General features: G+C 40.7%; 1 protein-coding gene across 1 annotated transcript in view; it reads left to right on the forward strand.

Moving 5' to 3' along the window:
- RIMBP2 (RIMS binding protein 2) overlaps positions 1-14174 on the forward strand; it is a 509773-nt gene that overhangs the window by 325528 nt on the left and 170071 nt on the right. Inside the window, 1 exon segment of the mRNA XM_027844231.1 lies at positions 7942-8031. Coding sequence (XP_027700032.1) covers positions 7942-8031 — 90 coding nt within the window.

Raw genomic sequence — 14174 nt, forward strand, 5'->3', positions numbered from 1 at the left:
CTCTCTCTCTCTCTCTCTCTCTCTCTCTCTCTCTCTCTCTCTCTCTCCCCCTCCCTTTCTCTCTCTTTCTATCTGTCTTTGTCTCTGTCCCTCTATTTGTCTCTCTGTCTGTCTTTCTCTCCCTCTCTGTCTCTCTCTGTCTCTTGCTGTCTCCCCCCTCCCCTCCCTCCCTCTCTCCTTCCTTCCCTTTTTCCCTCTCTTTCTTTCTCTCTCTCTCCCTCCCTTTCTCTCTTTCTCTCTCTCTGTGTCTTTGTCTCTGTCCCTCTGTCTATTTGTCTCTCTGTCTTTCTCTCCCTCTCTGTCCCTCTCTCTCTCTGTCTCTCCTTCTTTCCCTACCTTCCTCATATATATAAAATAAATGTCAGGTAATTAAACATGAATATATTACAAATCCAAAATTATTCTGGGTTCAAATCATTCTGAGACAGCTGGATGGCACAGTGGATAGAATGCTAGCCTTGGAGCCAGGAAGACCTGTCAGTCAATGACCATTTATTAAGTGCCTACTATGTGCCAGGCATTGTGCTACATGCTAGCTTTGGTTGCTTTAGGTGACATGACTTCAAATCTAGCTGTGTGATTCTGGGCAAATCACTTTACCTTTCTAAGCCTCAGTTTCCTTATCTGAAAAATGAAAATACTAATAGTACCTACTTCTAATGTGCTTTATGGAAGCTGGTCCATCACGGAACAACTAAAGTTCTGAACCAACAATCCACTTGCAGTCCTCATCTATTACTCCCATCATCTATTCCTTTCATGGACAGTATGTTTGCAGGGAAAACTTGGAGCCTGATCTTCTTCCCAATATCTTTTAGTAGTTTCTCTGCTCTCTGTAACTCTTTAGAATTGATTTGTCTGGTGCCTCAGTTTCTTCATCTGTAAAATGAGAGGTTTGGGCTCTGTGGCCTCTAAGCCCTTCCATCTCCAAATCTATGATATCTTTAATTTTCTAATCCATTCTGACTTCCAACTTCTAACTCTTTCTGTGCCCCCCCCCATCCTTCTCCAATGCACATTTCTCATCTTGTGGTTCTATTCTTTTAAGAGACCTTTCCAGAACTGCTTCAGTGACCCATGGTAAGAAAACATTCTCCATTACCTAGGTGAGTGACAGTAAGAAGCCAAGTCCATCATCCCCTCACCTTAAATGGGTAGGCTCTAGCCAGTTTCCTACATTCAGAATTGTGGGATTTCAGAGCTAGAAGGGACTTCAATTGCTACTTATTTCAACCCATGTCCTTCAATTTCCCCCCCTACAATCCAATCAAGGTTCAGCTCAAGGGCCTCCTTCAAGAGGGCTTTCCTGATTGCCCCAGATTCTAGAATCTGTCCCCTCTCCCTACCCCTACCCCTATCACTTCTTATTTGTTTTGTTCACTTACCTGTGAACATGTTGCACTCCCCATCCCCATAGAAATTAAGATCCCCAATGGCATGGGGACATCTGACTTTTGTGAGACTGCCTGGTGCATAGCAGGTGTTTAATAAATGCTCACTGATTGATTGAGGGGCTGCATGGCTACTGGACTTGAAGTTCAAGTCTCATCCTTGCACATGTACTAGCCTTCTCAGTGAGAGTGCTGGGCCTGTCTGTCATGTCCCTGCTCTCTCCTGCCCGAGAGGCATGATTTTCCCTCAGAACGTTAGGTTAATGAGCACTCCTTGTTCTCACATTTGTGTTTCTGGGTGATCTTGGCAGGCTGAAGAGCACTAGACTTGACATACTGGGGGGTGGTGAAGAGAGCAAAAGTGGAAGCCTAAAGAAAGGGGTGTGCTGGTAAATGTGTAACAGCCAGCTCTTTGGGAAAATATGTATATATGACACACTTTTGAGTTCCACCTGCATCCTTAACCTTTTCTCCATCACTTTCTTGTCTAGACAATCAACAAAATGATAAATCCAATCCCAGTTTGTAGCATTTGCCATTTTCCAATGTTTAAATACCCATACTGAACATTTAACAATCAACTCTTGAGAGCCAGTGGGTATGAATTGGTTTTAGAACACCCCCGACTAAAGGTATGAAATGTTTCATGTTCCGTCAGACATGGCCACTATTATTGTTTAGTTTGACTTCTCTCTTTTTCTCAGTACAAGAGAAAATAATAGCTCTTTTTTGTGTTCGAACCCCTAGTACCTACAACACAGTAAGTGCTTGATAAATGGTTATGGATTGATGCAAAGGAAGGTTCTACGGTAGAACTGGTATATTGGGAAATGAACAACCTGTGCTGGGAAAGAACAGAAGGAATCAATAGAACTTTAAAAAAAGATTTTCAGTCATTTGAGCACTAGATTTGAATTCTGCCCCAGGCGGCAATGTGACCTTGCCAATGGTACTTCCATAAAATGGGTTTAGTGAATATTATAGTGCTTACTTAGAGCCCTAGGTGCCAGTGAATAGAGAGCCAGGCCTTGAGTCAGGAAGACTTGAGTTCAAGTGTGACATCCAACACTTCCTAGGCATGTGACCTCCGGGAAGTCACTTAACCTGTCTGCCTCAGTTTCCTCATCTGTAAAAAGGGAATAATAATAGCACCTACCTCAAAAAGTTGTTTTAAGGATCAAATGAGATAATAATTGTAAAGCACAGTGCCTGGCACATAGTAAGCTCTATATAAATGTTGGCTATTATCATTTCTTCACTGGATTGCCATGAATATGAAATTACCTAATATATAACAAGTGTTTGGTAGATTTTCTACTGCCATGTAAATGTGACATGTTGCTGGTATCTTGGCCAAACCACCTGCCCACTTCCCTTGCTCTTGCTCTTGCTGTGGGGATGACAGAGATGGAAGGGGCTCAGAGGCCTTCCAGTACAGCCCCCACATCTTACAGATGGGGAAACTGAGGCCCTGAGAAGTTAAGTAATTTTCCCAAGTTCGTACAGGTCACAAGAAGAAGGATGGCCCAGAGCAAAATTAGCCTTTGCCCATATACCCCATCTCCCAAATCCCTGCATTTTTTCAATATTTGGTATCCTTTCTAGAAAGTCCTACCATAGCATTCTACCCAGGCATGACTTCCCCAGGAGAGCATACCATGTAACAGACCTTCCTCTTCTCCCTTCCTTTCACCTCAGTATTTGGGCCAGTGACTGCTGTCTAGCTGCTCATCGTGCACTTGGGAAAGGCCACTGGACTTGGAGTCAATGGTCCTGAATTCAAATTCCAGCTCCTCCATTTACTTGCTGTGTGACCTTGGCCAGGCCTCATCCCCTATCTGAGCCTCCATTTCTTATGAATCATATGACTGTTCCAGTGAATGATGGATCAGTGTATAGCCCTTCTTGGGTAATATAAACAACTTGTGGAGACACAAAAGCTGAAAGAATGGCTTTAATTATGGAAACGTGAGGCACCCTGATGTGACACAGACTCAGATATATACATATGTGTGTGTATTTTTACCTGCTTAGAACTTGCCCTGCCTTCAATGTATATGCACATATAAACTGGGGATAACATTTATGTCAATGGAGAGTAATAGGTAAGGGCTTCTCTCCCAGAAGAATACAGAGGTCAGATATTACTTAAATCTTACAAATTATTTTTTACTTTTCTGAGATCACATCTCTGGCATCCAACTCATGATGTCCACTCTCCAGGCTACCACCCTAATTCAAACTCCCCATTGTTTCTTCCTTGGATTATTGTAATAGCCTCCCCATTGGTCTCTTTGCCTCCAGGTTCTTCTCTCTCCAATCAGTCCTCTATAATCTGAGGTGTCAAACTCAGCCCGCAAAACTCAGATGCCATAGCAAACAGACTAAGATACAATTGGGAAATATTTAACAAAATAAATAAAAATACAATAGAAAATAGATAATGTTAATATGTGGTTTTCTAAGTCAACTTGCCCACTCTGGAGATTTTTATATAGTCTAGTGCTCCCCATCTTTGCTTAAGCTTGGCACCAGGAGTCTACAGAGCAAATTGCCAAAAGACAAATCTGACCATAGCACTCATCTGCTCAAGGAGTTTTGGTGGCTCCCTGTTGCTTCAAGGATATAATACGAACTTCTCATTTTGGACTTTGAAGTGCTTCATGATTTGGCTTCACCATATCTTTCCAGTATTTTCACATTACTCTTCAACACATTTCCTTAAATTCTAGCAGAGACCTGTTTACTATTCACCATACACGGCATTTCTTTTCCCGTCACCATCCATTTTCATGACTTGTGCTCAATGTCTGTTCAAAATCTTAGCTAAATTCAAGGCTCAGTTCAGGTACTACTTCCTTCAAAAGAACTTTTTTGATTCCTTCTTCTCCATTTCAAAGGCTTTCCCTAACCCCCAAATCACTTTGTATTTACTTTTGTATGAAGCAGTCATTTCATTTGTTCACTTGTTTTTCAGTCATGTCCTACTTTTCATGACCCCATTTGGGGTTTTCTTGGCAAAGATACTGGAGTGCTTTGTCATTTCATTCTCCAGCTCATTTGGCAGATGAGGAAACTGAGGTAAACAGGGTTAAGTGACTTGCCCAGGGTCATACAGCTACGAATTGTCTGCACCTGGATTTGAACTTAGGAAGATGAGTTTCCTGACTCCAGGCCCATTGCTCTATCCATTGTGTCACCTAACTGTCCCCATGAAGTATTATGTTGTATTTACTTTCATATGTTACTTTGTATTTACTAATCTGCGTACATATTGTATCCCTCATAGAATGTAAGATCCTTGAGGACAGGCAGGGGTTGTTCCTTTATTGTCTTTGCATCTCCAGCCCCTGATATAATTCTTGGCATGTAGTGGGTGCTTAGGAAATATTTGTTGGATTGGATCAAACTGAATTGAGATTCTGAACCCTTTTGCACTTTAGATTAAAAATCCAGGAAGCCAGAATCATCCTGGGTGTTGTATTTCAAAGTGCAAGAATGGTTTCTTACAGAAGAAAAGCACTGATATTGAGAAGAAGAGCTGGTGTCTGTGGGTTTGGCTTCCTCTCTCGTCCCCTCATCTTTTTTTTAAGCAGGAATATTGAGATTTCTTCTTCGTCACCATGGCACTGACCTGTCCTAAATCACTGTCTCAGCCGCTCCTGGACGTGGATGCGGAGTCAACCTTAATTAGAAGGCATTCACATACAGTCAAGAGCAAGTAATATTCCCACCAACTGAGGACCCCAAGGAGACACAAAGAATAGTGAGGAATAGCTGGTGGGGATTTGCATTTTATAGAATTTATAGCAAACAGGGAGCCAGTTCTGGGCCCATAAAAAGTGTTATTTAGGCAGGAGCTTTTAGGTTTTATTAAATCCAAGATTTTCCTCCTCCTCTCCTCTTCTCCTTTTCTTGTTTCCCCCTTTCTTCCTCTCTTCTTTCTTCTTTCCCTCTCCCCCTTTTTTCCTACCTTCTTTCTCTTTCTCTTCCTCCTGCCCTGCCTCCTCTTTCACTTATCTTTGTTTTCTACCCTTGGCTATCCTCTCCTTTTCCTCCTCTCCTTCCCCATCTTCTCCTTTTCCATCATCTTTTCTCTAGCCACCCTTCCTCTCCTCTCTTCTGCTCTCACTTACCAACCCCCTCGCCTGCTATAAGTACTTTCCTCTTTTTAGTCTGGTTACAATAATCACATCAGCATTATCACGGCACCTGGAAAGAGCATGTCAGTCTACTGCCTTTTGGGTCAGTTCAACATCCCTGTGATTCTCCTCATAAAAACCTCCTGCTCTAGCCATTACAACCCTATGTATGTGGCCTTCTCCTATGAGAATGCAGTATCCTGGAGAGCAGGGACTGTCTCCGTTTTGCATTTGTATCACTAGCACTTAGCAAAGTGTTTGGCACACAGTGGATACTTAATAAATGCCTTTTCATTCAACCAGAGACCTCACATCCCCTGGCTGTTACAACTCCTTGGTGCCATCCCCTCTAGTGAAATGGAAAAGCTCATAGGATCATAGATTTAGAGCCAGAAGTGACCTTGAAGGCCATCTAGTTCAATTTCCTCACTTTTGACAGATAAGGAAACCAAGGACCAATGACTTCCAAGATCACTCGGGTAGTAAATGTCAGAGGCAGAAAGAACTCACTGAAGCCACAGGCAAGGCTTTTTGCACCATGCCAAATTGCCCACTTAAAGGCTATTAGGAAGCAGTGGCAAGACCATGAGATTGGGAATAAGAAGACGCTAATGCTAGTCCAGGCATCTCTACTTATTAGCTGGTTAACTTTGGGTAAATCACATCATCTCTCTGAGCCTGGGTTTCCTTGTCAAAAAAACAGGAATAAAAATGTTTGCATTTTCTAATTCTTAGTGTTATGAGGAAAAATGCCACAATGAAAAATTAATTAACATTACATTGTAAAGTCCTTGAGGGGAGGGACTGTCTTTTTATCTTTCTATATATCCTCAATTCTTGGCATAGTGCCTGACATATAGTAGGTGATTAATAAATGTTTTTTGATTGATAATTAGTTATAATGTAGATCTTTTAGTACTATATAAATTTGAGTTGTTATCTTTGCCAAACTACCTGCCCACCTCCCTGAACTTTCTCTGGGGGATCATAGGATCCTAGACCTAGAGATGAAAGGGGACTCAAAGGCCTTCTAATCCAACCCCCTCATTTTATAGTTGGAGAAACTGAGACCCAGAGAATGTGACTACCCCAAGCTTATGCAAGTCAAAAGGGACAGAGGCAGGACGGCCTGGGGCAAAATTAGATTTTGCCCACCTGCCTCATCTCCCAGTCCCCTGCATTCTATCAAGTATGTGCTACCTTCAACCCTTAGCTTTCTAGAAAATTCAACCATAACATTCTATCCAGGCTTGACTTCCCCAAGAAAGTACACCATGAAATAGATCTTCTTCTTCACCTTGCACTCCAGGATCTGGGAAAGCGACTGCGGTCTCCTCATCATGGGGTTGTGGGAAGGGCACTGAATTCGGAGTCAATGCCTGTGGATTCCAATTGCAGGTCTTCCACTGACTAGTTATGTAACCTCAGCCAAGTCCTGATATACTTTTCAAAATATTTGGGGGAGCCAACCAATACAGAGTTCTTACATACAGCTGTATAATGACATGGAGTATGTGCCCTGCAAACTTTAGAAGAACATTTGTATGGTGAATTAAGGTTTATAAAATACTTTTCACATGTTATTTTATTTAAGGCACTTAGGAGGTACAGTGGATATAACATTAGGCCTGGAATCAAGAAGACTTGAACTCAAATATGACCTAAGATATTTACTAATTGTGTGACCCTGAGCAAGTCACTCAACTGCTGTTTGCCTCAGTTTCCTCAATGTAAAAGGGGGATAGTAACAACATTTACCCTCACAGGGTTGTTGTAAGGATCAAATGAGATATTTGTAAAAATATATTGTTGTTCAGTTGTGTCCAACACTTCATGACCTTGTTTGGATTTTTTTTGGCAAAGGTAGTGGAATGGTTTGCCATTTCCTTCTCCAGCTCATTTTACAGAAGAGGAAACCGAGGCAAACAGGGTGAAGTGATTTTCCCAGGGTCACACAGCTAGTAAGTGTTAGAGGTCAGATGTGAACTCAGGTCTTCCTGACACCAGGCCCAATATTCTATCCACTGTACCACCCAGCTGCCCCTAAAAACACATTAGTAGGTGCTATATAAATGCTTACTCCTTCCTTCCTTCCTTCCTTAAATTATATGTAATTCTGAGGAATAGAAACTATAGATATTATCAACTTTATTTTACAAATGAGGAAAATGAGGACCAGATTGGTTAAGTGATTTGTCCAATGTCATATATAGCTAGTATTTTTTCAGAAGTATGATGTGAACTCAGAACATTACTCTATCTATTACCTCTGTGTTGCCTCTCATTTATATCACACTGTCAATTTCAGTCATTATTATTATCCCAGCCATGTCTCCCTTCACCTACCCAACTGGTTTCTTAAGACCTGTACAAAAGGTGTCTCATGGGACCATTTCCTTCTCTCCTAGGAGCATGAATTGAAGGATGCTGCACAAGGGAAGAGTCGCCTGAGACTTCAGTATGCTAACCTTTTCCACAAGGCACTGCAGTATGAGCAGGTAACCATGTGCTTTCACTGTCCTGACCTGGGGCGAAATCACTCAACATAGCTCCACTTATAGATAGACATGAGGTCTAGTGGTCAGGTCATTACAAGAACTCTTAAAAAAATTAATGTTATTATTTTTCAATCAAAAAAATTCAGTTTCTTTCCCCCCTACCCCCACTTCTTATATTAAGAAAAATAAAAACAAAAACAAAATCCTTGTAACAAAAATGCACAGTCGAACGAAACTAATTCCCACATTGGCCATGTGTGTGTATGAATACATATATATATGTTATTATCTCATATATATCTATATATGTATATACACAGAGATGAGACATATTTAAATACATATATGCATATACATATATATAGTGTATGTATATATATACATATATATACATACATATATATGTATATGTACATATCTAATGTCTTATTTTACATCACGAGTCCATCACCTCTCTCTCAGGTTGTGGGTAGCATGTTTCATCATGGGTTCTCTGCAATTATAGTTGATCATTGTGTCAGAGGTCTTAAATGTTTCTAAGTTGTTTGGTTTTTTTTAAATGTTGTTATTGTAGAAATTATTCACTTTGTTTTGCACACTTCATTCTGCATCAGTTCAAAGCAGTTTTCCAAGGTTTCTCTGATATCATCTTCATCTGTCTCACAGCATGACATAACCCTATTACATGCATATACAATAATTTGTTCAGCTATTCCTTAGTTGATGGACGGCCCCTTTAATTTCCAATTCTAAAGTACCACAGCAAGAGCTGCTATAAATAATTTTGTACGTATGGATCATTTCATCTTTCTTTGCTGTCCTTGATGGATAACCCTAGTAATAGTATCAGTGGGTGAAAGAGTGAGCACAGCTTAGTGACTCTTGATGCAAAATCACAAATTGCTTTCCAGAATGGCTAGACCAGTTCACAGTTCAACCAAAATGTGTTGATTTTCCTACAGCCCTTCCCATTTTGTGATTTTCTGTTTTGTTTTGTTTTCTTTTGGCCAACTTTGTCAATTTTATAGATGAGAGGTTGCATTTCTCTAATTATTACTGATTTTGGAGTATTTTTTTTTCATATGGCTATTGATATCTTGGATTTCTTCCTCTGAAAACTACCTGTTGTTATCCTTTGACCATTTATCAATTGGCAAATGCTTCTTATTCTTATAAATTTGAATCAATTCCCTAAATACCTTGGAAAAGAGACCTTTATCAAAGAAACACACTGCAAAGATTTTGCTTCTCAATTACGTGCTTTCCTTTTAATTTTAACTGTATTCATCTTGTTGGTGCAAAAACTTTTCAATTTCATATAATCAATAAATATACTTCTATTCCTGTTCTCTTCTTCTCTTTCCCCTGTCCAGAGTCCATCACAAGTTCTTTCTCTTTTGTTCTTTCCTTTTAAACACTTCTTTATAATCGACCCCTCTATGAGTAGAGTTTGTTTTGCTTAGGAAAAATACCTCCATGAATCTACCCTCCCTCTTATTCTTCATTTCCTACTCCCCTTTCTTTCTTGTTTGCCTGTTGAGTGAAATGTATTCCTGTACCCAACTCTGTGTGTGTGTGTGTGTGTGTATGTGTGTGTGTGTGGTGTTCTTCCCTCCTTTGACCATTTCAGATAAAAGTGAGGTTCAAACGTTCATAGAGAAAAACAGGTAGTACAGTGGGTAGAGCCCTGAACTTAAAAGTCAGAAAGACCCAAGTCCAAATCTGGCCCGAGACACTTATTAGTTGTATGATCCTGGGAAGGTCACTTAAGTGCTGTCTGCCTCAGTTTCCTAATCTGCAAAATGATGATAATAATAGCACCTACCTCCCAGGGTTGTTGACCTTGACTGAATCCCTTATCTTCTCTGATTCTCTGCAAAGCAAAAGGGTTGATCCCAATATTTTTCTAAAAATATTAAGATATTTAATGGTGATAAAAAGACAAAAATCAGTCCTTGCCCTCAAAGAAATTACATTTTACCAGATGGATACAACATGTGCACAGATAAGTTGATACAAGCTAATTTCAGGAGGGAAAGAATTCTAACCACCAGAGCGACCAGGAAGGCTGACCATTAAGAGTGGCACCTGGGATGGATTGTGAAGGAAGCTAAGAATTCTAAGAGACGGTGGTATGATAGGGAATGCTTCATGGACAGCCTGTGTGATAAGTGCTATAGCAGAAAGAACATGTCAGACACAGAAGACTTGGGTTCAAATCCTGTCTCTGCCTCTTGTTAACAGTGTGACAATGGGCAAATCACCTCTCTAGACTCCAGTTTTCTCATTTGTAAAAAGGAGGGGGGCGTGGTCAGACTAGGTGGCCACTGAAGTTTCTTTCTGTTCTAAATCTATGCTCCTATAAATACAGAATTTGGGAAACAGCTAGTGAAAGCTAGTTTGGCCAGAACATAGAATACCTAAGGATTGAGGAATGGGGAGCAGGTATTGTGGGGGAAAAACAAACTAGAAGGGTAAGGGGAACTAGGTTGTAGAGAGCTTTAAGTTCCAGGTTGAAGAGACTATATTTCATCCTGGAGGCAGTAGGGAGCCACTGAAAGTTTTTGAGTGATAGAGTAAGGCCTGTTCCTTAAGAAACATTTTGGGAGCTGTGTGGACAATGGCTTCAAGAACTAAGTAATAATATCCATTAGATTTAGTACTTAAGACATCATTATTGACACTAGAGAGAGAAATCAGTTTCATTTGAGTGATGGGATGAGAAGCCAGATTGCAAGGGATTGAGAAGTGAGTGAGTGGGAAGACAGCAGAAAGCAGAAGAGTTCATCAGGGGACACATGCAAGCAGGGCAGTGTTGGAACTACCATGTTAAATTTGAAATACACAAAAACAATAACAGAAAGCAGTATGTAGGAGGTGAAGCAGTGAAGCCAGCACATGTATGTATGTTTTTCTAGGAGTCTGGCCTTGAAAAAAGGTAGGATGAGAGCTTGTGGATAAATGAAAATAATAGTAGGGTCAATCCAAGGGTGTGTGTGTGTGTGTGTATATGTGTTAAGGTTGGGGGGAAACCGATCATGTTTGTAGGCAACAAGGAAGGATATTGGAGATATTGGAGAGGAGGGGGGTGGGAGGGAGGAAGAGAGAAAGAGGAGAGGAGAGGAGAGGAGGGGAGGGGAGAAGGGAGGAAAGAAGGAGAGAAAAGAGGAGGAGAGGAGGGGAAGGGAGAAGGGAGGAAAGAAGGAGAGAAGAGGGGAGGAAAGAAGGAGAGAGGAGAGGAAGAGAGAAGCAAACAAATAAAGAATAAAAGGTGATAAGGCTTGGAACAGAGAAGTAGTTTAGTATACATGGCTTTTATTTTTCTCAGTAAAGTAGGAATGCAGTTCTCTACTGAGAAGGATGGAGGGGTCAAGGGATTCAAGAGAGAAGAGACGTTTGAAATTGATGCTAGAGTTTGGGTCTCACTGGTCTCAAAGATCCTCTAAGATTCTCTGAGCCCTGTGGGCACCAACCATGGAACCTCACCTATGTGGAATATTTAGTGATCAGTTGATTGTCCTTCAAAAGAAAATTTCAGGGATTTAAAAAAAAAATTATTATGCTATAAAAAAATCAGCTAGGTGCCACAGTGGATAGAACAGGGGACTTAGAGTCAGAAGATTCTTTTTCCTGAGTTCAAATCTAGCCTCAGACATTCTCTAGCTGTGTGACCCTGGTCAAGTCACTTAACCCTGTTTGCCTCAGTTTCCTCATCTGTAAAATGAGCTGGAGAAGGAAATGGCAAACCACTCTAGTATCTGCCAAGAAAACCCCAAATGGTCACAAAGAGTCAGACACAACTGAAAAATGACTAAACAACATAAAAAAATCAAACAGTTCTTGGGGTTGGGATTATTATTTTCTTTTTTCTTTTTCCTTTGTCATTTCTGATCACACACTCATCTTCTGTTCAACTAATTTGCATTAACATGTCAGCCTTCATAGGGGTATTTCACGCAACCAAAAATCACAGATACTATAAGGGAGCTCAGAAGTCATCTAGTCCAACTAGTGGCTAAGAACCCCTTCTATGACACCCTCAACAAGTGCTCATCCAGCCTGTACTTGAACACTCCAATAAAAGGGATTCCATCACTTCATAGGGCAGCCCATTTCATTTTTGGGCAAGGCTGAGCATAGTCTTAAACGAAAGGAATGAGTCTCTAATGGTGGAATTGCAGTTGTCAGAGATAGGCTGATACATCTGAGAGGGGAATTTGATATGTACCCATTCCTTATAAAATACTTTGAATAGGCAAAATATCCTGCCAAAATAAACTCTAGACTAGACAGTGAAGCTGGCTCATCTTGCCTTTGCTTTTTGGATGTATAGCACTTAAATCTGATCATGCCCTCCCTACTAGAACTATCTTGCATTCATTCCATACATGTATGTGTGTATGTATGCATATATATTTATATATGTACATATGTGTATACAGCATATATATCTTTTATGTATATGTTCTGTCTCCTTTATTAGATTATAAGCTTTTTGAGGGAAGGTACTATTTCACTATTGTCTTTATATCGCCAGCATTTAACATAGTGCCTGGCATCTGGGATGTGATCAATAAATGTTTGTCGATTGCAATGGTGGGAGAACAGTCAGTACATAGAGAAGAAATACTGCACATATCAAGTTTAGGGATAATGGAGGAAATCAGTATAGAGATGAGAATAATAGAATGTAAGTTCCTTGAGGGTAGGGACTAGTTTATGATTTTTGCCATTGAATCCCCAGTGCCTAGCACAGTGCTTAGTACATAGAAAGAGATTAAGTGCTTGTAAGATCGTTGCTTACTAGTTTGATTAAAATCACAGATCACACTTTTTATTTTTATTCTTTTATCCCTGTAATTGCACATTTTAAAAATAAAAACTGTTTTGTTCAAGGCTGAGGAACATGGAGCATTTGCTCTGTAATGCTGCTTGGCAAGTGTTTGGCAGCTGTCATTGGAAGCCAGTCAGAGTTGTGAATAGTCCTCTTGGCAGGCACACAGCCTTCTTGCCTCCCTTCCTGGGGTCTGGCTCAGGTTTTCCAATAATGCCCCCAGACATGCCACCATTTAACATCTCTGGCACCACTGTCTGTACCCAGTACATCTTTTTCTTGTTTCTTCCTTACAAAGGAAGTTTTGACCCCCCCCCCCCATGATCCCCCACTGCCTGCCTGAGACGGCTGTGTAAATGGAGCCTCATGGCATAGTTTTAAGGGAACAGAAAGGGGCAGAGACAAAGAGAGAATGACAGGGCTCTGGAGAGGCCAGCAAATAAAAACCTAGGTCACTCAGAGTTGTTTGGCATTTTCTACTTTGCCAGGCTGTTTTTCTCTTGTCTAGCTAGCAGAGAGCAAAGGGTGGGGTCTAAGTCCCTGAATTAAAATGTCTGCCCTCATTGCTGGAGTTATCTTTCAATCTTAGTTGTCAGATTGATCAACAAAAATTATGCAGGCACTAGGGATAAAGAGACACAAATGAAACAAGCTCCTGCCTTCTAGAAGCTTGCATTCTATAAGAGCCTGATCTCTGCAGTGACTTCCTCCATATTCTATAACCTCTGACATTAACCAATTGATCAATTAACATTTATTAAGCACCCACTATGTGCCAGGTGCTATGCTAGGTACTGTGGATTCAAAGGCAGAAGTGAAACAATTCCTGCCCTCAAAGTGCCCATAATGTAACCAATGGAAACTCTACTGGCCAATGGGCATTTATTAAGCACCACTACGTGCTAGGAACTATGTTAAAAAAAAAGGCAAAAACAATAGATGTAAAACTGGAAGGGATCTCAGGAGCCATCAAGTTCAACACCCCCGCCCCCACAATTTTATAGATGAGGAAATTGGCATGTTCACATAAAGAAATAAGTTAAAAACTTTGAGCCACCTGAATCAGAGGGGAGCCAGGAAAGATGATCAAATGCCAGGGAATACCAAATCCTGCTCACATAGTGCCGGCTTAGATTTGTGTAATGGCATTAACAATGTTTCAAGGGCACATGGAAACCTTCTGGAAGCTGGAGAAGGACAGGTCTTGGTTTCCACTGTCTACTTTATAATCTTTTCACTGGTAGCAGAGCTCAGGAGAGCAAAATTCATTATCAGGACTCTTAATTATGGATGCAAGAAGTGCTCTGCC

Source organism: Vombatus ursinus, unplaced genomic scaffold (genome assembly GCF_900497805.2).
Source record: "Vombatus ursinus unplaced genomic scaffold, bare-nosed wombat genome assembly UNPS02014935.1, whole genome shotgun sequence".
Classification (NCBI taxonomy): domain Eukaryota; kingdom Metazoa; phylum Chordata; class Mammalia; order Diprotodontia; family Vombatidae; genus Vombatus; species Vombatus ursinus.